We start from the raw sequence: 27,819 nt of genomic DNA, 5'->3' as shown, positions 1-27,819 counted from the left end.
TGCCTGGGGTGCTGTTTGGGGGACCTTGCTGATAGAGTGCATAGAGGTATGAGTGGGCTCTCAGTTAAGCACTTGAAAGCCTAGAACTTCCTTTCAATTGTGGTGAGACACTGACCTCTATTCGAAGATGGTGGCCACAGGTGTCTGTCTACAAGAGTTCTCCAGATAAGTGCATTACACAGCTCCCTTTCTGCCACTCAGTTCTGAAGTCAGCTTCAGAATAAACAGCTTGGTTCATGATTTCAGGGGATGAAAATGCCAAAGATAACAGAGAATTTGAGAAAACCTCCAGACTTGGTTTTTCTGTTTGTTTTCCTGTCTTGCTGTATCCAATGGCACAGGGATTTGCACTCTGGCAAACTCTATCTTAAGAGGAAAGTGAGACAAAAGGGTTGTTTCTTATTCCCTACAAAGCATTAAAGAAGTTCCAGTGACAGCAGTGGAGGTGTCTCATTCTTTGGTACAGAATATAGTCCTTTATAGTTTTACAGAAACCTACAAAAACACACAGTGGCAGTGTCCTGGGACAGACAACTGTGCTGTCAGTCTCTGGGAAAGTGTATTGAAAGGTGCTCATACATTTCTCCCTGAGATCTCAGTGGGGGTGAGGAATGGGAAGTATGTAACTCCCTCCCTCTTCTCTTTCCAGCACCTCCAGGAAGAAGCCAGAGTTCAGTTTCCCAAGCCGAGGGAAGGAGAGAGGGATGGGAGGGTCTGTGAGAGGTGGAGGTCAGCACAAGGGCCTCTTACCTGAGCATTTCTGCATGGGGTGCATACTGGCACCTGGCTGTGTGTGCCCCTCAAACTGGCTCCTATCATCCAGAATCCCACCTGTAATAATTCTATTCCTGCTTCACTGAAGAAGAATATCAGCCCAAGGAGGTGCAGTGACTTCACTGAAGTCACACAGCAAGTTAGTGCTGGGGTCCAGACAAGACTCAAACCTTCTGGTTTCTAATCCAATTTTCTGGATGGAAAAAAAGTTATAAGTCCTTATTCTTTTCAACTGCTGCTCTTATTTCCCAAAGTGGAGTGCCCAAACATGGAAAAGAAAGACCCCCAAGCTACTCCCCTGGCTCCACATGGATGCTTATGGAGGGATGGAGGGAGAGGCTCTCCCTGACTTCTCTCACATTAACTCCACTTTGCATCATCTCTCATTTGCTGTGCTCTCTGTCTTGGGGTAGCAGTTTATTGTAATCCCCCACTTTCCATCCAGAAAAACCCCATATCTTCTCATTTCATCTCTCATAGTCCCTTCTACTATCTTGAGACCTTATATATAATGTTTCTTGGTGTAAACATTTCATCCGGAAGGGCTTGGAGAAAGGCACACTCCCTAGCCAGTTAACATTTTTCTACCAACTCTAAATTTTTAAACAAAGCTTCTCTTCCTCAACCATCTGCAAATCAGAAAATTGTTGAATCTACCTATGACATGTAAGTCCCCACTTCAAGATACTCCATCCTTTTAGGCCTAAAGCAACCTCCATGTATTGATTTACAATTTTGCCTACAGCTTCTGCTTTCCTGAAATCCACCCCTGCCTTTGAGATCCTTTGTGTGGAAGCCACTGGGGAGGTCAGGATTTGAGCATTTAGCTGCCTGGTCCTTCTTGCTTGGTGCTCTGCAATAAACACCTTCCTATTGCTGCAAACTTCAGTGTGGATATGTGGTTTTACTGTGGCAGGAGAGTGGACCCCAGTTTGGTTCTATAACACTTAAAAGTTAAAACAACTGTCCCCAAAACTGATTTTCTTGGTTTTCATGATTTGTTAACAGTAGCACTGTTCATTTTTTTTTCATGAATATCCACATTCAAGGAGTTTGCAGGTCTATCCTCATATGGATCTCACCCCTTTTTCTTGTTACTAATTTACACTCCAAGACCTCAGTATTGTTGTAGTTACCTCCTCACTAATCTCTAGTTTTTCCTCTCTCTAAATCTTTTTTTCACTTTTCTGTGAAAATAATCTTCCCTAAACACAAGTTTTATCACCAATTCCAGTTCATGCATTTGTCTTATACCTCCTCATGCACATGCACTGTCATTACCCTTGGTTGGCTCAACTTACATTTCCAGCTCTTTCTTACACATTGACCCTGGTGCGTCACACAGGCAACACACTAAGCTACTCACAATCTGCCAAGCTTTACCTGAAGTTTGCATCTTCGGTAGATAGCTTGCCATTGCAGGGGCTTAAAATGGACTTGGGAGGTGGGAAGGTGTGAGTTGAAATTAAAATTATGGCATAAGTTATGCTCGCATGAACACTGAAGAGCTTTGGGTTTATCATACTTCACCTGAGGATGATATTCACTTTGGATGGTTGTTGAGAAGATTTGAAGAACGCAATTTTCAAGTATCCAGAACTATATCTGACACTGAAACCACTTTTGCAAAATTATCACAGTAAGAGAAATCTGATATAGTTGACTGCATCTTGCTTCTAACCTCCAAGCTGCCCTTGGTCCTTCCTGGGCCTAGGACATGCTGACTGTGGGAGAAATTTAGTTTATAGTTTAACCTTAAAGCAAGGATGATAGTAGCCCTTCCTAAAACTAAACTGACTTTATAAAACTAATGAAAGCCTACAAGGCTAGGATTATGAGAAGGGCCTGAATTCTGCTAAAATTTAGGCATAAACAATAACAAGCCATTGTTCCAGAGGTCATAAGATTTGTAACTTCCCCAGTTACACTTGCAAATAACATCACTATTGTAGAACCTTAGGTTGGCCTTTGAGATGCCTTTTCAGACTTTCACATTTCTGATGACCAGCTAACTCCACCTGGACTCATGATACCACCAGTCCTGTGGCCCCCACCCAGAGGTGGACCCAGCACATGAAGATTGTTTTCCACACCTCTATGATCCCCAACCAATCAGCAATACCCGTTCCCTAGTCCCCTGCCCACCAAAGTAACATTGAAAGCCTCTAATCTCTGAGCCTTCGGGGAGGCTGATTTGAGTAAAAATAAAACTCTGATCTCCCATTTAGCTGGCTCTATGTGTATTAAACTCTCTATTGCAATTTCCCTGTCTTGATAAATCAGCTGTATCTGGGCAGTGGGCAAAGATGAACCCATTGGGTAGTTACAACACATAATAGATGTTCAATAGGATGCCCCAAGGGATCCTCAGTGGAGCGAGCTCTTCTCTACCAGCTGCCCCCAGCCTCCACAGGCTGCTCTCTCTCAAGGCCCACTGTGCGTCTACACTGCAGCACCTGACTCAGAAGAGGTGGAGTTTGTTGCAGGCCTGGGGGCAGCTCTGCCTGTCCCTCTTAATACCACCAGGCTAGGCTCTAGAGTCAAGCTGGTACATGGGTTCTGGGGTCCTGTGATCCTGGGTTGTGGGGAGTGGGATGTGTGTTTCCTAGGAAAGGTGCTGAGGGTTTGATATTTATATGTTTATATTTATAAAACATGTTTGCTTTTTAATTTTAAAATATTTAATTGACAAAGATTGAATATATTCTTATTCAAAGTGTACAACATGATTATTTGATATATGTATGCACTGTGCAATGATTACCACAATCAAAATGAATGTTTTTTCGAAGAACATAGTACTTTCCTAGGAACATTTTTATTTATTATTATTATTTTTTCAGGTGGAGTCTTGCTCTGTCATCCAGGCTGGAGTGCAGTGGAGCTATCTCTGCTCACTGCAAGCTCCGCCTTCTGGGTTCATGCCATTCTCCTGCCTCAGCCTCCCGAGTAGCTGGGACTACACGCCCGGCTAATTTTTTGTATTTTTAGTAGAGACGGGGTTTCACCGTGTTAGCCAGGATGGTCTAAATCTCCTGACCTCGTGATCCGCCTGCCTCGGCCTCCCAAAGTGCTGGGATTACAGGCCTGAGCCACTGTGCCCAGCCCCTAGGAACATTTAAATCTTGAAAGTTATTTGTCTCACTTAAGCGCTGTGGTATATGGCCTTACTCCACTCCAGTGCAGCCCTGTGGTTCTCACCAGGCTATTGGAAGTTCCCTTTCCCACTGCTCCCATTGCCAGCTGAGACACATGCCACCTTCTCCCTTTCTTTTCTCTCTGGACCTGTGTTGCGCCAGGAAAGTTGTTTAATGGTTTAGCAATCATGTGTATTAATGTGTGACAGACATTGCTGTGCTTTTTGAAACTTCTGTGTTGAAGTCAAATAAAATATGGAAATGAATCTGAAATTAAAACATCTTATTTGGGAGGAAAGAATCGCAATTTGGGGCATCCATGTAGACCGGGTGGTGTTCAGTATGTCTCAAGAACAAAGAGAAGGTTAGAGGTTTTATGAAAAAGGGAAATGTTATTACTGTTCTTGGAGAAAGTTCCTTGGTACTAACTAGTTAGGTCTTGGGGAGCTGGCATGTTTGGATTGGCAAGTGAAGGCAGTGGGTACAACACAGCGGGTTGTTTGAGTAGTCATTTGCTTGTTAACTAAAGAAAAATTCATGGCTGTGTCTAGTGGCTCATGCATGTAGTCCCATTACTTTGGGAGGCTGAGGTGAGAGGACTGCTTGAGCCCAGGAGTTCAAAACCAGCCTGGGCAACATGGTGAGACCATCTCTACAAAAATTTAAAAATTAGCAGGCATGTTTGTGTGTGCCTGTGGTCCCAGCTACCCAGGAAGCTGAGGCAGGAGGATCCCTTGAGCCTAGGAGGTTGAAGCTGTGGTGAGCCGTTGTTCATGCCACTGCACTCCAGCCTGGGTGACAGAGTGAGACCCTGTCTCAGAAAAAACAAACAAACAACAAAACAAAACAAAACAAAACAACCCAACAAAGCAGAAAAACACCAAAGAAAATGTTACCAAAACACCAGGGTACAGCCTGGGTCCTGCTGCTTGCTGCACACAGAAAGCCAGTGACAGATCCGAGTATTTCCAAGGAAGGCGGCTTTAATCAGGTGCTGCAGCCAAGGAGATGGGAGCTCAATCTCAAACCCATCTCCCTGAGGACTAACACTAGGGGTTTACATAGCAGGGAAGGAATGAAACAATGTGTAAGAAAATAGGAACTAGGCAGGGGAAGGAAGCAATCATGATGAATGAGGGGTCCAGCATTTCACAGTCTGCATGTGGTGATCTGGAGAGTTTCGGTTCTTTGACGCTTTTTTTGAGAGGCCTGATGGTCATTTCCTGACCATCCCGAGTTCATGAAGGAACTCAGATTAAAAAAATGGAAGTTTCAAGCCAGAAGGGTCAATTTCTATGCTTATCCAAGAAACTGTCTATGGGATTATTGGATCGGTTTCAAAAAGAAAAAGAAAAATATCAGGCCTTTAAAGAACTAAAGTTAATACCAGCACTTTGGGAGGCTGAGGCAGGCCCATCATGAGGTCAGTTTAAGACCAGCCTGACGAACATGGTGAAACGCCGTCTCTGCTAAAAATACAAAAAAAAATTAGGCGGGTGTGGTGGTGTGCACCTGTAATCCCAGCTGTTCAGAAGGCTGAGGCAGGAGAATCACTTGAACCCGGGAGGCAGAGTTTGCAGTGAGCTGAGGTCGTGCCACTGCACTCCAGCCTGGGCGACAGAGTGAGACTCCGTCTCAAAAGAAAAAAAAAAAGAAAAGAACTAAAGTTAGTTCTATTTAGAAGTCTTACTCAGGATTGTAACCTGGGAGAGCTGAAGCGTTTCTGTGAACCTACTCCAAAGTAGTGTTATAGCCCATTTTATATACAGGTGATGGTGGCTCTGCATATGCTCAGGAATTACATTAGAGCAAAATCTCATCAAGGTTTGTGTGCAAGGGTATATCTGGTTATAGATTATAGAGGCATAATCACGAATCCTGTCAGTTATTTTATGCACAGGGAGAGAAAGGGCCAGAATCATTGAATTTATCTTTTTAAAATATGTAATGATTCAGGCAAGAGTGGTGGGAACCTGTGCTCTATTCTGCTTATGGTTTTCAGGGCATTCTTCCAGAGGGCTGTGCTCAGTAAGCATCAGGAGCTTTGTGAAATTCTTCTGGCAAGTAGAATGAGCAAACATGTCTTCTTACATTTGCTACTTTGTCTCACAAGATAAAACTGGTTTTAGGTTACAGCAACTAGGCTTGCAGAGAATTACATTTTTAGAGCAATGCTATGGGTCCAGAATGTCCCCCCTTCCCTCAGACTTCTGGACACTGTTTTAGTTGGGTCTGACAAGAGTGACTCAATTTGAATGATCAGCTTTCACATCTGATTATTATATTAGGTTTATTTTTGTCCTAATGTTTGGGATAGTTCTTTTAGGTCAAAAATAAAACGAAATGTCGAAAAGAGGAAACAATCTGACAAAAACATTTTGAGATTCAAATTGGAATTTTGGCAAGGAATTTTTAGTATTCTCATGTAGAAAACTGGGATTCAGGCTGGGCACGGTGGCTCACGCCTGTAATCCCAGCACTTTGGGAGGCCAAGGCGGGTGGATCACAAGGTCAGGAGTTTGAGACCTTCCTGGCCAACGTGGTGAAACCCTGTCTCTACTAAAAATACAAAAATTAGCTGGGAGTGGTGGCGCGCACCTGTAGTCCCAGCTACTTGGGAGGCTGAGGCAGGAGAATTGCTTGATTCGGAAGGCAGAGGTTGCAGTGAGCTGAGATGATGCCACTGCACTCCAGCCCGGGTGACAGAGTGAGACTCCATCTCAAAAAAAACCAAAAAGCAAAAACAAAAAATACTGGGATTCAAGTTCTCCTTAATGTCAGGAGTAAAGGTTTAGGCTTGTGTTGTCAAAGAAAAACCAGAACTAGATGGTAGTTACAGCAGTAAAAGCAGATATTATTCAGGACTATTGCAATAGAGGAAAAGAAATGGATTTAGAACTCAGTTCTGAATACAGCATGGACAACTGAGAATGTATAGCCAAGGAGCAGGGTGGGAATAAGTGGATGGAAAATTACTAAGAGGAAACATTTGGGGTAGGGAGAATTCTGTCTAAAATGAACCAGCAGGATTCATGCTGAAGGCAGGCTGGGGTGATCAGACATCACCTGGGGCAACCAGATCTAGAGGATGGAGGGCTTCTTGCTAAAATTAGGCTTTACAAGCAAGTGCACAGATGTGCCTAGGAGAAGTTTCAGAAACCTGACTAAATTTTGCTCAAGCCAAGGATCTTTGTCAGTGTTCACAATGTAACTTTTTTTTTAATTTTATTTTTATTTAATTTTATTTTTTTTTTAGTATTTATTGATCATTCTTGGGTGTTTCTCAGAGAGGGGGATTTGGCAGGGTCATAGGACAATAGTGGAGGGAAGGTCGGCAGATAAACATGTGAACAAGGGTCTCTGGTTTTCCTAGGCAGAGGACCCTGCGGCCTTCCGCAGTGTTTGTGTCCCTGGGTACTTGAGATTAGGGAGTGGTGATGACTCTTAACGAGCATGCTGCCTTCAAGCATCTGTTAAACAAAGCATATCTTGCACCGCCCTTAATCCATTTAACCCTGAGTGGACACAGCACATGTTTCAGAGAGCAGGGGGTTGGGGGTAAGGTTATAGATTAACAGCATCCCAAGGCAGAAGAATTTTTCTTAGTACAGAACAAAATGGAGTCTCCTATGTCTACTTCTTTCTACACAGACACAGTAACAGTCTGATCTCTCTTTCTTTTCCCCACATTTCCCCCTTTTCTATTCAACAAAACTGCCATCGTCATCATGGCCCGTTCTCAGTGAGCTGTTGGGTACACCTCCTAGACGGGGTGGCGGCCGGGCAGAGGGGCCCCTCACTTTCCAGACGGGGCGGCCGGGCAGAGGCGCCCCCACACCTCCTGGATGGGGCGGCTGCCGGGCGGGGGCTGCCCCCCCACCTCCCGGACGGGGCGGCTGCTGGGCGGAGATGCCCCTCACTTCCCAGACGGGGTGGCTGCCGGGCGGAGGGGCTCCTCACTTCCCAGATGGGGTGGCTGCCGGGCGGAGGGGCTCCTCACTTCTCAGACGGGACAGCCGGGCAGAGGTGCTCCTCACCTCCCAGACGGGGTGGCGGTCGGGCAGAGACACTACTCAGTTCCCAGACGGGGTCACGGCTGGGCAGAGGCGCTCCTCACATCCCAGACCGGGCAGCGGGGCAGAGGCACTCCCCACATCTCAGAGGATGGGCGGCCGGGCAGAGACGCTCCTCACTTCCTAGATGGGATGGTGGCCGGGAAGAGGCGCTCCTCACTTCCCAGACTGGGCGGCCGGGCAGAGGGGCTCCTCACATCCCAGATGATGGGTGGCCAGGCAGAGACGCTCCTCACTTCCCAGAGGGGGTGGCAGCCTGGAAGAGGCTGCAATCTCGGCACTTTGGGAGGCCAAGGCAGGCGGCTGGGAGGTGGAGGTTGTAGCGAGCGGAGGTCAGCCACTGCACTCCAGCCTGGGCAAGATTGAGCACTGAGTGAGCGAGACTCCGTCTTGCAATCCCGGCACCTCTGGAGGCCGAGGCTGGCAGATCACTCGAGGTCAGGAGCTGGAGACCAGCCCGGCCAACATCGCGAAACCCCGTCTCCACCAAAAAATACAAAAACCAGTCAGGCGTGGTGGCGCGCGCCTGCAATCCCAGGCACTCGGCAGGCTGAGGCAGGAGAATCAGGCAGGGAGGTTGCAGTGAGCCGAGATGGCGGCAGTACAGTCCAGCCTCGGCTAGGCATCAGAGGGAGACGTGGAAAGTGGGAGGGGGAGGGGGAGGGGGAGGAGAGGGCAATGTAACTTCTTGATGATTTTATTCTGTCCCCACACCTCAGTATTAGTAAGATCTAATTCCAAAAATCAATATCATGGAAGAAGTAACTGATGCTATAAAATAGTATCTATCAGGCCGGGCGCGGTGGCTTACGCCTGTAATCCCAGCACTTTGGGAGGCCGAGACAGATGGATCACAAGGTCAGGAGATCGAGACCATCCTGGCTAACACGGTGAAACCCCGTCTCTACTAAAAGTACAAAAAAATGGCACCACTGCACTCCAGCCTGGGCGACAGAGCAAGACTATCTCAAAAAAAAAAAAAAAAGTATCAAAAAATCCTCATATGTAATTTAGTAAAAGAATGTTGCTGGGCATGGTGGCTCACGCCTGTAATCCTAGCACTTTGGGAAGCTGAGGCAGGCGGATACGAGGTCAGGAGATCGAGACCATCCTGGTTAACACGGTGAAACCCTGTCTCTACTAAAGGTACAATAAATTAGCCAGGTGTGGTGGCATGTGCCTGTACTCCCAGCTACTAGGGAGGCTGAGGCAGGAGAATCGCTTGAACCCAGGAGGCGGAGGTTGCAATGAGCTGAGATCGTGCCACTGCACTCCAGCCTGGTGACAGAGCAAGACTTCATCTCAAAAAAAAAAAAGAATGTTCATGTTATATGACCACATGTCTCTAATTTGGTTATAAGACAAGAGGATGCCCACATAAGGGCAAGAGCTGAATGATTTGCATAGTAATTTTCTTTTTTAGAGATGAGGTCTTGCTTTGCCACCAAGGCTGGAGTGCAGTGGCAATATCCAGCTCACTGCAGCCTCAACCTCCCAGGTTCAAGTGATCCTCCTGCCTCAACCTCCCAAGTAGCTGGGACCATAGGCACGTGCCACTATGCCTGGCTAGTTTTTGTATTTTTTTAGTGATGGGGTCTCACTGTGTTGCCCAGGCTGGTCTCAAGCTTCTGGGCTCAAGCTTCTGGACTCAAGAGACCCTCCCATCTCAGCCTCCCAAAGTATTGGTTGAGATTACAGGCATGAGCCACCATGCCCCACCTACATAAGCATTTTCTTTTCTTTTTTTTTTTTTTTCTGAGACAGAGTCTTGCTGTGTCGTTCAGGCTGGAGTGCAGTGGCGCTATCTCAGCTCACTGCAACCTCCACCTCCTGGGTTCAAGTAATTCTCCTGCCTCAGCCTTCTGCATAGCTGGGATTACAGGTGGGTGTCACCATGCCTAGCTAATTTTTGTACTTTTAGTAGAGATGGGGTTTCACCATGATGGCCAGGCTGGTCTCGAACTCTTGGCCTCAAGAGATCCACCTGCCTTGGCCTCCCAAAGTGTTGGGATTACAGGCGTGAGCCACCGTGCTGGGCCCATAACTATTTTCTTATTTTGCATCATGAGTATTTTCATGTATTAAGTATATTTGAAAAGTTTTTTTTTTCTTTCTTGAGGCAGACACTGCTGCTTATGGATACTTTTCATTTACAGTACTGCTGTGCTCCATTTCAAGTTTTGTATTCCCATTTCATAGCCTTATTCCCAAGAAACATTTCTATGCACCTTGAATTCTCTTGGTAGCTTTGAACTTATAAGATACCCTGATGGAGGTAGAACCCCTATATCTCTTTTTACTTCATATTGCAACATTTTCAAACACTGGGAAAATGGTAAAATATGCATCTATGTATATGCATTTCCTCAATGTACATAAGAAAACTCAACATTTTGCCTTATTTGCTTAGTCTAATGCTTTTTCTGAAAATTCATTAAGTCAATTTACAAAGACATAACTTCAATCCTAAATATTTCAGCTCAGAAAACAATACCCCCAAATGAGGGCCTCAGAAGCAGGTTTTCCTCTGACCTTCTCCTGCACTCACCGGTATCTTAGTCTCATTCTCCCCCAAGGCTAGCCATAGAAACTAGGATCCAGAATGCCTTTCCCCCAGAGCCAGCCCTAAAACCGAAAAATGTTATTCTAATTTTCCTTTTGCCTTTCCATGTAAAAACTGGCCATGAATAAATTATCTGACCCATGTTGTTTGACTGTAGGTCATAAGACCCCTATTCCAGAGAGTGTCCTGCCCCATATTCAGAAGGAAGGAAGCACGCTTAGAGAGGCCAAGAAAACTCTAGGCCAAACCTGTCCAATCTGCAGCCGGCTTGTGCCTCAGGACAGCTTTGAATGCTGCTCAACACAAATTCGGAAACTCTGCTCACTGCAAGCTCCACCTCCCGGTTCACGCCATTCTCCTGCCTCAGCCTCCCGAGTAGCTGGGACTATAGGCGCCCGCCACCAGGCCCAGCTAATTTTTTGTATTTTTAGTAGAGACGGGGTTTCACTGTGTTAGCCAGGATGGTCTCGATCTCCTGACCTCGTGATCCGCCGGCCTCGGCCTCCCAAAAAGCTGGAATTACAGGCGTGAGCCACCGCACCCGGTCTGGAAACTTTCTTAAACCATGAGGTTTGTTTTGTGATTTTTTTTTTAAAGCTGATCAGCTATCGTTAGTGTATTTTATGTGTTGCCGAAGACAATTCTTCCAAAGTGGCCCAGGGGAACCAGAAGATTGGATACCCCTGCCCCCGACAAACAGGTCTCACTGGGTTTTCCCACTCCATCTTTTAGCATTAGGTCCTACTCTTTTTGTCCAATCATATTTCTGCACGGCTTTACTTTGTTGAACCTAAGCATAAAAATGGACAATTTCCCCTGTAGCTTTGGGTCTTCATTCTGAAGGCGCCCATGTATACTTGTTACATAAATTTGTATGCTTTTTCTATTAATCTGCTTAATGTTAGTGATTTTCTTTAAAAAAAATTTTCGTACAAAGCCACAGCCAACATAATGGGTGTTGATGTTGCACCAGCCCTGATAAAAACCAGTACGTTTTCCTACTTAATTGTAACGTTATTTTCACACTTAAGAGTAACCCAGTGCACGCTCCGTTCTCCTCTCCAATGTCTTCCGCAGGTGGTGGTTATTTAATGGGTATTTGATGGAGGACCACGCGTTGCATTTGGCGGTAAACTTTAACCCCTAAGGTCCCAGGGCGCTGAAACAATCTGGGCAGGAGAGAAGGTCACGGACATCTTCTTCTGCGGTCTAAAAACGCGGAAAGGCTGCGAAGTCGCTTTCAGGCGCTGAGCGGAGGTCTGCGGGAAATGTGGTTTGGGAGGCGTCTCCTGGGCTCCGTCTGTCTTTTCCCCTACCTTCTTCCTGCGCGGTGGGGTGCAGAGGATCTCAGAGGCTCCTGGTTCCCCACAGATGTAGAGGGTCCGCGCCCCAGGGGAGAGCGCGGGGGTGATGGGGCGTCTGCGCGGCGGGGACCAGCGTGGAGTGCTCGGCTTGTGCCTGGGGAGGAGGGAGCGAGAAGTCTCGGGAGCCCCCCAACATCTGGCGGGACTCCCCAGCGCTGGAGCCCAGCCCGGGCCTGTGCAGCTGGCCTTGCGGGCTCCTGAAGCGCGGGTGGGGTGGGGCGCGTGTCAGGGGCAGGTGCTTGGTGCCGTCCCGGGGGTGCGGGAGCGTGAGCCGGGCCCACCCTGCAGCCCAACCTGAGAAAAGCCCATGCTGGCGGCGGTAGGGGTAAGCGCGTTTCTGATGCCGGCAACGAACGTGCCAGACGCCAGGGCGCTTGGATCTGCGGCGAGCCCCCGAGCCCTGGCGAAGTTCCAGCTCTGGCACCTGTGAGTCAGGGCGAGGGAAGGAAGCTGGTCAGGTTTCTCATTTGAAAAGATGACTTTGCTCTGAGAGTTAGAAAATCCATCACCTGTAAGGCAAGTAGCCAAGTGCAGCTTCCCAAGGCCTGAGTGACAGCTAGTATTGTATTTAGAAGACACTTTGTTTTCTATTCACTGGGTGTCTTATGTAAAGCACCCAAGCACTCTGAGGCCGGCATAACCATCTGCATTAAATATAACAACCGAGGCTCAGGTTGGTGGAGCAGTGCACTCAGGTCGTAAGCTAGCAGTGAGGGAGGCTGGGTTCAAGGGCAGCTGTGATTTATTTCCCGTCTCAGCGCTGTCTAATATCACACCTGCCTAAAACCAGCACTGCAGCCTTCACAGCGCTTAGCAGAGTGACCTGTTTGCAAATACCCAGGGTTAAAATGGGAAGTGAATGTGAAACTTCCTCTTGTCCAGTGTGTTCTGGGATTTCTCGTGTTTGCTCAGAATCCCTGGGGCAGAGGGAGACTCCTAGCTCCTCCTGCACTGGCAGGTGGTTTGTGTTTTCACTCTGATAGAGTGAATTCCAAGAGAGTCAGGTTTGTGGCCCTAAGCGGGTCTGTTTCCTAGATATTGAGAGACTAATTATCTTAGATCAAAGCCCGTCTTGTGATGTAGGAATCAGGGGGCTCAGGGAACAGGAATCTTACCCGGAAGGGAACAACATCCTGTTCTTAATTCCCTCACCAGAGCTTCAGAGAAGAGGCAGAAGTGTGCAAACAGGAGCAGGTCCAAGATTTGCATGACCAGAAGCAATTCTTGATCCTCTTGGCTAGATTCGAAGATTTGGCCACCTCCAGACGCTACCACACTCTGGGACAGTGGGAGATTTGGAACAGCTTTGAGAAGAGCAAGGTGAGCTGGGACTTCCTGGAACAGGCTGCCCAGGAAAAGCCATTCCATGGCAGAACTTGCGAGAGTGAGGTCGAGGATTAAGGGATAAGCGGGCAGAGGGTAGAAATCCAATTGGGCTATTCCTAAAGCATCCCCAGTCGCTTGGTTTTCCACTCTTCACCGATGCTGCACTAATGCCACGTAGGTCCATCCCCGCATGTGACACCAGGGATTTTATTCTGACCTCACAGGATCCCAGGATGATGGCTCACAAAGGGCTTCCCTGGTTATTTACTTCTGACTCTTGAAAGCTTAAAGAAATTGTGCCTGAGAGGTTCAGTACCTTGTCCAGGGACACCCAATTTGTGCAGAGCCGGGAGGAAAACACAGTTCAGTTCACTCTCACAGGTGAGTCACCAAAAACATCCTATAAAAAGACCTTTTGAGAAACTGTAACCCCGTTAAAACTAGTTAAAAATTCTTGCCTTAAAGCACTCCATATTCATTTTACTTGGCTTTCTGTGGATTTTCTCCCATGAGAGACAAGCAGTATTAATTGGAAAACAGTTAAGTGGTGCAGCCTGAGTGTTTTGCTGTGTTAATTTTAATAAAAGAACAGTGCCTTATCCTTCAAGTACTTTAATTAATCCTCTGTTGTTTCTGTTAGTCATTCAGAAAAACTGAAGTATCATTTAACCATGGAAAAGTGCATATTCCGTTGATGAAAAGCGTAGGTTTTAGTCCACTTGAGCATTTCTGAGTCTTAGGTGGTAGGTGGTGCTGCCTCTGCAGTTCTTCCTGGGCCTCCCTGCTGAGCCATCACAGTTCTATGCTCTCCCACAAGCTGCAGAAAACCAGCCAATCTCACACAAGCTCTTTATTCATTTCCCAGGCAGCTCTTTATTCATTCTCCACTTGGCATTGTAATGGATTTATGAGGCTTATAAGGGTCTGTATGTAAATGAAATAAAAATAGAAATAGATGAACCCAGTCTTGAGGGAAAATATATGTGGTTTCAACATAAACTCTGATATTTGCTCTTGGTGTAACCCAGGGTCCCTGGATTTTCCTGTACACTCTTTGAACCCACTTTGAAGCCACTTGTAACTGTTGCACTTTGAGTTCTTGTTTCAAAAAGTTCCAGGAAGAAGCTCAGCCCTTGCAAAACAAAAAAACTGGTTGGATCTTTGGTGAACTCTCCTCATTACCATACTAAAAACCCTGCCCAGGGAGGAGCTTTTTGGCCATTTTCTACACTTGCCACAAAGGTAGAAGCATGATCAGCTACTGCACCTGCACTGCCTTTACTCCACCTCTACATATAATGACTTAGCTAACCAGCCCAATAAAAGCCCTGTTTTCACTCTGTTTGGGGAGACACTGCTTTGGGGAACCATTCCCATGTCTTCTTTACTTGTTCCAAGTAATAAAATCCCCTTATTATGTCCCCCTTGGTTGTGTTCATTGATCTGTCACCTGCCAAGTGATCAAACCCACCCATTGTGTGTGGAACATTGTATATTGGTCTATTCTCCCATTGCTATAAAGAAACACCTGAGATTGGGTAAAGAAAAGAGGTTTAATTGGCTCATGGTTTTGCAGGCTATTCAGGAAGCATGATGCTGACATCTGCTTGGCTTCTGGGGAGGCCTCAGGAAACTTACAATCATGGCAGAAGGTGAAGGGGGAGCAGGCATGTCACAGGGCCACAGCAGGAGCAAGAGAGTGAGGGGCGAGGTGCCACATACTTTTAAACCACCAGATCTTGGGAGAACTCACTATCACAAGGTTAGTACCAAGGGGATGCTACTAAACTATTCATGAGGAATCTGCCTCCATGATCCAGTCACCTCCTCCCGCCAGGCCCCTCCTTCAACATTGAGGATTACAATTGAATGGGAGATTTAGGTGGGGACACATATCCAAACCACACATCCAAACACTGGCTCTTGCTAGGTAACCTTTGTTGATAAGTAGGTTCCCTCTACTTACCAGTTTGCTTAGACTTTCATTTAGTCATGCATGAATGTACTTTGTTATGTTGAGTATCTTTTCTATCTCTATTGAAATAAAGCCCAGCTTATTTTCTTTAATCTTATGCTAATCACAATATTTATTGTTGATTTTCTAATATTTATTATTGATCTCCTGTATAGATCTGACATGCTGATGAGTATGGTGAGTTGCTTTGAATGTGTGTTGAGTGGGATCATTTACCAGTACTATATTTAGGATATTTATGTCTTTGTCATAAGTTAGGTGAACCTATAATTTCCTTTTCCCTTTTTGGTGTTATGGCTCTATTAGCCTCATAAAAGGAATGGGGTCACTTTTCTCCTCCTTTTTTCGTTCCTTGATGTTTTTCTCCCTGTAACTTAATATGAAAAAAATTGCCTGTTGTTTGTGGGGGGATTTTTGTGTGCAGATTTTGAAAATAACATCAGTTATTAATACTAAATGGTCAAGAGCTCCTGGATTTTCCTCTCACCATGTAGCTTATCTTTTCATATTCTTTTTTTTTTTACTTAAAAATTATTTTTATATATTTAGGGGGTATAAATGCAGGATTCTTAAGTGCGTATATTGAGTAGTGGTGAATTCTGGGATTTTAGTGTACTATTGCCTGAAGAGTGAACATTGTACCCAATAGGTAGTTTTTCAACCCTCACCCCCTCCCAGTCTCCCACCTTTTGGAGTCTCCAGTGTCTGATATTCCACATTTTTTTTTTTTTTTTGAGATGGAGTTTCGCTCCTGTTGTGTAGGCTGGAGCACAGTGGTGCGATCTCGGCTCACCACAACCTCTGACTCCTGGGTTCAAGTGATTCTCCCGCCTCAGCCTCCTGAGTAGCTGGGATTACAGGTGCCTGCCACCACACCCAGCTAATTTTTGTATTTTTAGTAGAGATGGGGTTTCACCATGTTGGCCAGGCTGGTCTCGAACCCCTGACCTCAGGTGATCTGCCCACCTCTGCCTCCCAAAGTGCTGGGTTTACAGCCATGAGCCACTGCACTGGGCCTGTTATTCCACTTTGTCTGTCCATGTGTACCCACTGTTTAGCTCCCATGAATAAGTGAGAGCATGTGGTATTTGACTTTCTGAGTTATTTCACTGAAGATAATGGCCTCCAGTTCCATCTGTGTTGCTGTGAAAGACAATCTTTTCATATCTTAAGTGTCTTTAAAAAAGAAGGGTTTAATCAATCAAGTTTTCAAAAACTTTAACCTTTTTTTCTTATGCTTTTTTGCTCATGTATAAGAAATCTTTGCCTAAACCAAGGTCACAAAGATTTCTTCCCATGTTTTTTAGTTGCAGGTCTTACATTTATGTCTATGTTTTTTTTTTTTTTTTTTTTTTTGGTAGAGGCAGGGTCTCGCTCTGTGTCATCCAGGCATGATCATAGCTTACTGCAGCCTTGGACTCCTGGGCTAAAGTGATCCTCTTCCCTCAGCCTCCCAAGTAGCTAGGGTAGGACTACAGGTGCATGCCACTATGCCTGGCTGATTTTTAAATTTTTTGTAGAGACAGAGTCTCACATCATTGCTCAGGCTGGTCTTGATCTCCTGGCCTAAAGCAATTCTCTCATCTTGACCTCCCAACATGCTGGTACTATAAGCATGAGCCACCACCATGGCTGACCCTCTGTGATCATTTTGAATTCATTGTTATTTTTGTTACAAGGTATAGATCAAGTGTGGAGTCCTAATTAGGGAAAAGGAGTGGCTGGCGTGACCAGGGGAAAGCAAAGAAATAAAGCAGATATGCTATAAGGTCTGCCTTTCCTCCTGGTCCAGGACATAGAAACAAAAATAGCAGATAAACTGTAAGTCTGCTGTACTCCTTATGGCCCAGGACATATAGCCCTCCTGTGTAGATAATGTATAGAATTGACAGATTTCCTGCTTATCATCAAATGCTTCAATTTCTCATCAAACACCTCAGCAGACAGAAAAACGCAAGTTAGCTTCCTGCTACAGTTGCGTTATCCATCAGCCCCAAGTTCCATTCTATAAAATCTGCAGCAAGTCTTTGTGTCCCAGCAGTCAGCTTCTCTCTTGCTGATTCAATCCATTGCTTTCTCGCAATGCATTTTCATACCTTCTCTAATAAATCTGCTTTTCTTTACCTACAACTGTCTTGGTAAATTCTTTTTACTCCTGTGCCACCAGCCCAGATAGTTGCCACTCACCCATGACTGTATGGGGGACTCTCTCCTTATGGGAAACACTCTCCCTTCTCACTTTCCCTTTCCCAACTTGGGACCCTTGGTGGACAAGCGTCTAAGCACAAAGACAACTCTAGGTCTCTGGCTGGAGCTATACTCCCATGGGACTAAACGGTGTCCATGTGGAAGCATCTGATGGCCACCTTCTGTTCAGGTGAGAAACCTGTTTATTCTGTCTTTAGTCTTTCAGCAGCCGGCTTCTAGTATCTCCTGGCAATTGATGGTAACTGGCTGGAGCTGCTCTCTGGTGTTGCCTGAAGGCCAGAGAGTGAATAGGGCCAGCAGCCCTGCCTGCAAGGCAGAAAGGCTGTTCCTATATTTTCTGGTCGGTAGCCTCAATGCCTACGTGTGACGCAACTGACAGTGGAAGCTCATTCAGGGCAAATTCACATGTTTTGGATGACTCAGATTTTCTCTTTCTCACTCTAAATTCTCCTGTGGAGTCAGCCAGCCATCCTGTTCCAGCTAAATCAGCTGATCTCGGTCACCACCCCATCCCCAGGGATGGGCGGAGGGGGTGGCGGCAGCGACAGCAGGGGAGGCGGCTGGATTAAACAGGTCACCTGCAGGTATTTTATGCTGGGGTTTATAAGGAAGGTGATAACTGTCGCTACTCTCATGACCTCTCTGACAGTCCGTGTGGTGTAGTGTGCAAGTATTTTCAGTGAGTGTACTGTATTTATGGAGACCGCTGCAGATATGAACATAGCAAGCCATTGAAACAGGAAGAAGCAGCTGCTACAGAGCTAACTACAACATCATCCCTTGCTGCTTCCTCAAGTCTCTCATCGTTAGTCGGACCACTTGTTGAAATGAATACAGGTGAAGCTGAGTCAAGAAATTCAAACTTTGCAATTGTAGGAGCAGGTTCAGAGGACTGGGTGCATGCTATTGAGTTTGTTCCTGGGCAACCCTACTTTGGCTACATTAGATTTTCAGTTCCCTTGTAGTTCACGTATCTGTCTTATTAGTTTGGACCTTTACCACCCTTTTGAAAATTTTCAGCTGTGCCTTCCTGCACTGAAGCACCTCTGCAGGACTCAGTGACCAAGGAAGAATCAGAGAAAGAGAAAAACTGCTGTGGAAACCAAGAAGCACCTGTGCCCCTGTGCTGCAGTGAGAGAGTGCTGAGATGGGGAGAACTGTGTGCCTCTCCATGGAGATTCATGTGACATGTGTGGACTGCAGGTCCTGCATCCCATGGCTGCTGCCCAGAGATCACAGCATATAAAATTGTGCATTGAGGCCCATGAGAAGGACATGGAGCCCTCACTTGCTGTGCAGTGCAGCAAGGACGTGGTGTATGGGATCTGCATGGAGGTGGTCTATGAGAAAGCAAACCCCAGTGAGTGCCGCTTCGGGATCCTCTCCAACTGCAACCATGCCTACTGTCTCAAGTGCATTTGCAAGTGGAGGAGTGCTAAGCAATTTCAGAGCAAGATTATAAAGTCCTGCCCAGATTGCCAGATCACATCTAACTTTGTCATTCCAAGTGAGTCCTGGGTGGAAGAGAAAGAAGAGAAGCAGAAACTCATTCAGAAATACAAGGAGGCATTGAGCAACAAGGCTTGCAGGTATTTTGATGAAGGACGTGGGAGCTGCCCATTTGGAAGGAATTGTTTTTACAAGCATGCGTACCCTGATGGCCTTACAGAGGAGCCACAGAGACAGAAAGTGGGAACATCAAGCAGAAACTGGGTCCAATGAAGGAACCACTTCTGAGAACTCACTGAGGAAAGAGATAGCAGCAACGCTTTTGACAATGATGAAGAGGTTGTCACCTTTGAGCTGGGCGAGATGTTGCTTATGCTTTTGGCTGCAGGTGGGGATGATGAACTGGCAGACTCTGAAGATGAGTGGGACTTGTTTCATGATGAGCTGGAAGATTTTTATGATTTGGATCTATAGCAACCTTGTGTGGCATGTGAACTGGTCTGCTGATCCCAGACAGCAGCTGTCCCCTGTGCTGGTGTGGCAGTGCCTGTGTTCTCTCCTAGGTAGGCCTATCAACTCCAGGTGTTGTAAAAATTTTTACCCAGGGCCTGTCTTCTCAACCCTTCACCTTTTTCCGAGGAGTGTGTTATTTTCCCTGTTGGAAACAGTTAAAACTTAAAGTTAGTTTTTTGTAACACAATTAAAAAAAAAATCAAGTGATCTCAAACAGCCTCAAAATGAGGAATCTTTCCTTATCTGTTCCCTCTCCTGGGCTAGTACAGGCAGAGTTCTCCCTTCACCCGCAATATCAAGGTTGTTTATTTTTGTTTATGTCTGAGAGTTCTAATATTTGTTCTCAATTGAATTGCATTGGCACCATTTTTTGGAAACATTTGACTTTTTATTATTTGTGGCTCTGTTTCTGGAGTCTGTATTCTCTTTTTTTCATTGTTGTTTGTTTGTTTGTTTTTGGGGGATTTTTTTTTTTTTTTGAGATGGAGTCTCCCTCTGTTGCCCAGGCTGGAGTGCACTGGCACGATCTCTGCTCACTGCAAGCTCCGCCTCCCAGGTTGAAACGATTCTCCTGCCTCATCCTTCCGAGCAGCTGGGATTACAGGCACCTGCCACTACACCTAATTTTTGTATTTTTAGTAGAGATGGGGTTTCACCATGTTGGTCAGGCTGGTCTTGAACTCCTGACCTCAAGTGATCTGCCTGCCTAGGCCTCCCAAAGTGCTGGGATTATAGTTGTGAGCCACTGTGCCTGGCCTGGAGTCTGTATTCTCTTTTGTTGATCTGTGCCAGTCCTTTTGTGAGTATGCCCCCCTTGATTACTATTCCTTTAAAATAAGTCTTGTATTCAGAATGTGAATCTCCCAAGCTTATTCCTTTTCACAATTGTATTGGATATTCTAAGTCCTTTGCTGCTTATAACTTTAGAGTCTACCTTTCTATCTTCAAAACTTGCTGTGACTTTGTGTGTGGTTGCATTAACTCTGAGGATCAATTTTAAACCTCTTTCTGTATTCCAAGATCATGTAACCAATGGTGCGGTATATAATTCCACCTGTATCTTCACAGATGTTAAATACCCATTTCCTTTTTCTTGTTCTTTTTATCTTAGTATATAGCATCATCATCTAACCATTTGCTCATGCAGCCTCTCTATGTACAATTGCACACAAAAATGATAATGAAAAATGTTGTTCCCTTCTCTCACAGGGATTAGCTTCCCAGTCTGAACCTCATTGCTTTACCTCTATGTAGGTCATCTGTTAGATTGTTCTCATCTGTTTTGCTCCTTAAGACATTCCCACTCTTCTGGAATATTGCTTCTGAAAGACAAGTATGATCATGTGTAATACTTCCAGGGCTTACATGCATCCTTTGTTGGTTCCCTCTTAACCTAGCAGAGAACTGTGATGAGGTTTGTATATCCTAGAGAGTTCTCAGGATGGGCCACTAAGGTGTAGGAAAGGTGGCAGAAAGCCTAACTAAAATAACTTTATCTAAAACAGAGACACTAAATCTTATCCATAGTATATTAGCTGACAGTCTATGTATATAATTTATAAATAAATATACATGCATTAGGGCATGAGAATAATATTTGTACCAATTATATGAGTACCCCAAAGTATAAGACAATGGCAGAGCCATAATAGGGTACTTTATAACATTTAAACTCTCAACAATAAACACAATACAAATTTGTTTTCAAAGGGATTTTCCACAGTACAGTTTCTAAACCCTTCAGATTAATTAGAAATGTGCTGTCATATCACTTCTTGGCCTTTTGGCTAAGATCAAGTGTAGAAATGTGCTGTTACAGGTGTCAGTCATTCCAGGATGTGACTGTGGAATTCACCCAGGAGGAGTGGCAGCACCTGGGCCTTGTTGAGAGGACCCTGTACAGAGACGTGGTGCTGGAGAACTACAGCCACCTCGTCTCAGTGGGTGAGCACAGCTTACCATGGGGTTCCCTCCAGAGTGCAGTTATGTTTCTCCTGTCTTTCTCACCTCCTTTTTATTTATTTATTTATTTATTTATTTATTTATTTATTTATTTATTTTGAGACGGAGTTTCGCTCTTGTTGCCCAGGCTGGAGTGCAATGGTGCAATCTTGGCTCACTGCAACCTCCACCTCCTGGGTTCAAGTGATTCTCCTGCCTCAGCCTCCCTAGTAGCTGGAATTACAGGTGGCTGCCACCATGCCCAGCTAATTTTTGTATTTTTGTATATATACTTTTTTGAGACAGAGTCTCGCTCTGTCGCCCAGGCTGGAGTGCAGTGGCACGATCTCGGCTCACTGCAACCTCCGCCTCCTGGGTTCAAGCAATTCTCCTGCCTCAGCCTCCTGAGTAGCTGGGACTACAGGTGCGTGCCACCGCACCTGGCTAGTTTTTGTATTTTTAGTAGGGATGGTGTTTCACCATGTTGACCAGGCTGGTCTGGAACTCCTGACCTTGTGATCCACCAGCCTCAGCCTCCCAAAGTGCTGGGATTACCGGTGTGAGCCACTGTACCCGGCCCTCCCTTTTAATTTTTAAATCACTTGTATTGAGGTGTGACTAACAGAAAATAAAAGTTATTAAGTTTCAGTGTACAATTTGATGAATTTCAGAAATGTATATAGGTGATTACCACTACCAAAATCATGGCAAAATATTTCCGTCACCCCGAAAGATTTCCTTGTAGCCCTTTGCAGTCATTCGCCCTCTCAGCCCCTCACAATCAGTGATCTGTTTTCTTTCACAATAGTTTTGCCTTAGAAATTTTATATACATTATATTTACACTTTTTTCTTCCTGCTTCCACTTAGCATAATGCTTTTGAGATTCATATGTGTTTTTGTGTATATCATTCTTCTCATTCCTGAGTAGTGTTCCTTTGCATGCATATACCACAATTTGTTATGCATTACCAGTTGATGGGCATGTAAGTTTTGTCCCCTTTGGGGTATTATGAGTAGAGCTGCTATGGCCACTTGAGTACAAGTCTTTGTGTTGACATTTGTTTTCATTTGTCTTGTGTAAATACCTAGGAGTAAGGTATTATCTGTCTTATGGGTAAGTGTATGTGTAACACTGTCAGAAACTGCCAGCGTTTCCAGTGTTGCTCTGCCAGTTTGCTTGTGTGTTAGCAATGTATGATAGTTGTAGTTGCACCACATCCTCACCAACATTTTGTATTGTCTTAAAAAAAGAAACATTATAGTGGGTGTCATTGGGTTTTAATTTGTATTTTCCTGATGATTAATGAAGGGGAGCATCTTTTCATGTTTCACACTTTTAGAAGTGTGTTAAAATATTTAGCCCCTTTTTTTGTCTTGTTGAGTTGAAAGAATTCTTTATATAATCTAGATACAAGCCCATTATCAGATAAAGATTTTGCTAATGTTTTCTCCCTGTGGGTTGCTTGCTCTTTTCTTTCTTTCTTTTCTTTTCTTTCTTTCTTTTTTTTTTTTGTGTTGTTGTTGAAACAGGGTCTCACTTTGTCACTCAGGTTGGAGTGCAATGGTGTGATCAAGGCTCACTGCAGCCTTGAACTACTGGGCTCAAGAGATCCTCCTGTCTCAGCCTCCCAGTGTTGGGATTATAGGCATGAGCCACTGTCCCTGGCCTTTATTTTCTTAATAGTGTCTCGGAAGAGCAAAGTTTTTCATTTGTTTTTAAATATGCCATTGTTTTTTATTTTCTATTTCATGGTTTGTGTGTCCTTTTAAATAAATTTTTGCCTAGTCCAAGGCCACTGAGATTTTATCCTATGTTTTCCTGAAGAAATTTTAGGTTTTACATGTAGGCCTATGGTTCATTTACAGTTAATTTTTCTATGTAGTGTGAAATAAAATTTTGGTTATTTTTTTACATCTTGATGTCCAATTATATTGGCACCATTTGCCGGAAGGATTATTATTTTCCCATTGGACTGCCATGGCACCTTTGTAAAAAACAAATTGACCGTATGTCGGTAGTTCTATATCTGGACTCTATTCTGTTTAATGGATTTGTATGTCTGTAACTCATCTTTCTTATGATGTAGCTTTGTGGAAAGTTATTGAATGTTTTGGTCTTTTAAGTATGCTCTTCATTTAAAAATTCTTTTGATTATTATACCATTCTTTGTTGTTCCACATAAATTTTAGAATTGTTAATTTCCTCAAAAACTTGTTGAAATCCTGGTTGAGATTGTCTTGAATCTTTTTTTTTTTTTTTTTTTTTTGAGATGGAGGCTTGCTTTGTTGCCCAGGCTGGAGTGCAGTGGCTTGATCTTGGCTCACTGCAATCTCCACCTCCCTGCAACCTCTGCCTCCTAGGTTCAAGCGATTCTCATGTCTCAGCCTTCCAAGTAGCTGGGATTACAGGCGTGTACCACGACGCTTGGCTACTTTTTTTGTACTTTTATTAGAGATGGGGTTTCCCCATGTTGACCAGGCTGGTCTTGAACTCCTGACCTCAAGCTATTGGTTTGCCTTGGCCTCCCAAAGTGCTGGGATTACAGGCGTGAGCCACGGTGCCCAGCTGTCTTGAATTTTAATAATAGTCTGAGGTAGTCTGAGGGAGGATTTTCATCTTAACAATATTAAGTCTTCTGATCCATTAATGTATCCTTTGCCTCCTTTTATTTAGGTCTTTTTTTTTTGCAATGATTTGTAGCCTTCAGTATACTTTTTTTTTTTTTTTTTTTTGACACGAAGTCTCCCTCTGTCGCCCAGGCTGGAGTGCAATGGCGTGATCTCCACTCACTGCAACCTCTGACTCCCGGGTTCAAGCGATTCTCCTATCTCGGCCTCCCGAGTACCTGGGATTAGAGGTGTGGGCCACCATGCCCGCCTAATTTTTGTATTTTTAGTAGATACGGGGTTTCACCATGTTGGCCAGGATGGTCTCCAACTCGTGACCTCAGGTTATCGGCCTGCCTCGGCCTCCCAAAGTGCTGGGATTACAGCTGTGAGCCACTATGCCCAGCCCAGTATACGTTTTATACATATTTTGTTACATGTGTTTCATGATTTTGATATTATAAATAATATGCATTTTACCATTTTAATTTTTAATTATTTGTTGGATGTTTGTAGAACTCCAGATGATTTATGTATATTACATTATGTTTTGTTTAATTTTAATTTTGTTTTGAGGCGGAGTCTTGCTGTGTCTCCCAGGCTAGACTATGGTGTGATCTCGGCTCACTGCAACCTCCGCCTCCTGGGTTCAAGCCATTCTCCTGACTCAGCCTCCCAAGTAGCTGGGATTACAGGCATACACCACCATGCCCAGCTAATTTTTGTAGTTTAGTAGAGACAGGGTTTCACCATGCTGGCCAGGCTGTTCTCAAACTCCCTACCTCAGGTGGTCCACCCACCTCGGCCTCCCAAAGTGCTGGGATTACAGGTGTGAGCCACCATGCCTGGCCACATTATGTTTCATTATAACTTTGCTAATTTTATTTATTCTAGTAAATATTTTGGAGGTTCCCTAGAATGTTTTGTGCCCACAATTATCTATACATAAAGATATATTTACTTCTTCCTTTCCCAACTATATGTCTTTTTTTTTTCTTTAATAATTGGCTAGGACTACCAATATAACTTTGACTACAAGGGGTGACAGAGGACATCCATGTCTTGTTTCTTTTGTTTTTTTTTTTTTTTTTTTAAACAGAGTCTCACTGTGTTGCTCAGGCTGGAGTACGGTGGTGCCATCTTGGCCACTGCAACCTCCGCCTCCTGGTTCAAGCGATTCTCCTGCCTCAGCCTCTGGAGTAGCTGGGATTACAGGTACCACCACCATGCCTGGCTAATTTTGTATTTTTAGTAGAGATGGAGTTTTGCCATGTTGACCAGGCTGGTCTTGAACTCCGGACCTCAAGTAATCCATCTGCCTCAGCCTCGCAAAGTGCTGGGATTACAGGCATGAGCCAGTGTGCCCACCCCCATGTCTTGTTTCTAATCTTGGAGGGAAAACATTCAAACTGCACTGTGATATAGTGAACTAAGTTAATTGTATATGTTTTATGATTCTACTGATCAGTTTGTGGAAATTCCCTAGTCTGCTGAAATCTTGTTTTCATTCTTTGATAAATATCATCATTGAATTTTGTCAAATATTTTTTCTGATTCTACTGAGATAATCATATGGTTTTTCTTTTTTATTCAGCTAATATTGTGAATTACATTGGTTTTTTGAACGTTCAGCTAACCTTGAGTTCCTGGGATGAACCTCACTTGTTTGTGCTATATTATTTTTATGTTGCTGGATATGGCTCACTAGCATTTTAAGGACTTTTGCACCTATATTTATAAAGGATATTTGTAGATTTTCTTGCCTTGTCTTCTTATTGATTTGCTCTCTTGTTGCAATGCCTGGTTTGTAAAATGAGTTTGACCATTTGTACTATTTTCTAGAACAGATTGGATAGGACTGATATATTTCTTCCTTACATGTTTGGTAGAATTCACCCCAGAATCGTTCTGGACCTACAGTTTTCTTTGTGGGAGAGTTTTTATTTCAAGTGTGGTTTCTTGGCTGGGCACGGTGGCTCATGCCTGTAATCCCAGCACTTTGGGAGGCCAAGGCATGTGGATTGCTTGAGTCCAGGAGTTCAAGACCAGCCTGGGCAACATGGCAAAACCCTTTGTCTACTAAAAATACAAAAATTAGTTGGGCAGGGTGGCAGACATCTATAATCCAAGCTACTCAAGAGGCTGAGGTGGGAGGATCGCTTGATCACAGATAGCAGAGTTTGCAGCGAGCTGAGATCGTACCATTGCACTCCAGCCTGAGTAACACAACAAGACCCTGTCTTTAAAAAAAAAAGTATAATTTCTTTATTAGTCATAATACTATTTGGGTTGTCTTTTTTTTTTTTTTTTTGAGACAGGTTCTGGCTCTGTTGCCCAGGCTGGAGTGTGATTGTAATGGTGTGATCATGGCTCACTGCAACCTCAACATCCCATGTTCAAGTGATCCTCCCGCTTCAGCCTTCCAAAGTGCTAGGATTACAGGCATGAGCCACTGCACCCATCGGTTATCTCTTTTTTTATTATAGTAAAATATACATAACAAAATTTACCATTTTTTTTTTCCCTTCAAGATGGGGTCTTGCTCTGTTGCCTGGGTTGGAGTGAAGTGGTATAATCATGACTCACTACAGAATTGAACTCCTGGGCTCAAGTAATCTTCCCCCACCTCGGACTCCTGAGTAGCTGGGACTACAGGCATGTGCCAATATACTTGGCTAAGTTTTTAATTAATTAATTTATTTATTTATTTTGAGACGGAGTCTCGCTCTTGTCGCCCAGGCTGGACTGCAGTGGCGCGATCTCGGCTCACTGCAAGCTCCACCTCCCGGGTTCACGCCATTCTTCCGTCTCAGCCTCCTGAGTAGCTGGGACTACAGGCACCTGCCACCACGCCCCGCTAATTTTTTTTGTATTTTTAGTAGAGATGGGTTTCACTGTGTTAGCCAGGATGGTCTCGATCTCCTGACCTCATGATCCACCCGCCTCGGCCTCCCGAAGTGCTGGGATTACAGGCATGAGCCACTGCGCCCGGCCAATTTATTCTTTTTTATAAAGGTGGGGTCTCCCTATGTTGCCCAAGCTGGTCTCGAACTGCTGAGCTCAAGGAATCCTCCCATCTCGACCTCCCAAAGTAGTAGGATTACAGGTGTGAGCCACTGTGTCTGGCCTGAAATTTACCATTTTAACTCTACAGTTTTGTGGCATTAGCTACATTTGTACTGTTATACAGCCACCACTCCCATGTAGCTCTGGAACTTTTTCATGTTCTCCAACTGAAACTACCCGTTAAACACTAACTCCCCATTCCTCCTTTTCCCCAGCCCCTGTTAACCACTGGTTCTACTTTCTGTCTCTATGAATTTGACTACTTTATGTATCACATATAATTGGAATCATACAATACCTATCCTTTTGTGTCTGGCTTATTCCACTTAGCATAATGTCTTTAAAATTCAACCGTGTTTAGCATGTGTCAGAATTTTCTTCCTTTTTGAGGCTGAAAAATACTACATTGTATGTTTGTACCACATTTTGTGTATCCACTCATCCACTGGTTGATGCTTGGGTTGATACCACCTTTTGGGTATTGTGATTAACGCTGCTATGAACATTGTTGTACGAGTATCTGTTCACGTGCCTGATTTCTTTTGTGTATATATTCAGAAGTGATAGCAATTCATTGCATTTTTTTTTTTTTTCCCCTGAGAAGGAGTCTCCCTCTGTCATCCAGGCTGGAGTGCAGTGGCGTGATCTTGGCTCACTGCAACCTCTGCCTCCCGGGGTGCAAGTGATTCTCCTGCCTCAGTCTCCTGAGTAGCTGGGATTACAGGCGCCTGCCACCACACCCAGCTAATATTTGTATTTTTAGTAGAGACTGGGTTTTGTCATGTTGGCCAGGCTGATCTCAAACTCCTGACCTCAGGTGA

General features: G+C 44.6%; 1 protein-coding gene across 1 annotated transcript in view; it reads left to right on the top strand.

The window, feature by feature from the left end:
• Nucleotides 1-1,763: 1,763 nt before the first annotated feature.
• The window catches only part of LOC100980132 (E3 ubiquitin-protein ligase makorin-1-like), a 64,393-nt gene continuing 38,337 nt past the window's right edge, over nucleotides 1,764-27,819 (top strand). Inside the window, 6 exon segments of the mRNA XM_063594286.1 lie at nucleotides 1,764-11,117; nucleotides 11,625-11,804; nucleotides 13,067-13,231; nucleotides 13,462-13,618; nucleotides 18,441-19,432; nucleotides 25,032-25,147. Of these exon segments, the coding sequence (XP_063450356.1) occupies nucleotides 18,609-19,343 (735 nt within the window). The 5' untranslated portion in view covers nucleotides 1,764-11,117; nucleotides 11,625-11,804; nucleotides 13,067-13,231; nucleotides 13,462-13,618; nucleotides 18,441-18,608 and the 3' untranslated portion in view covers nucleotides 19,344-19,432; nucleotides 25,032-25,147.

Source organism: Pan paniscus, chromosome 11 (assembly GCF_029289425.2).
Source record: "Pan paniscus chromosome 11, NHGRI_mPanPan1-v2.0_pri, whole genome shotgun sequence".
Lineage (NCBI taxonomy): Eukaryota > Metazoa > Chordata > Mammalia > Primates > Hominidae > Pan > Pan paniscus.
The sequence above is the reverse complement of the archived record's forward strand: the minus strand, read 5'-3'. Positions and strand labels throughout refer to the sequence as shown.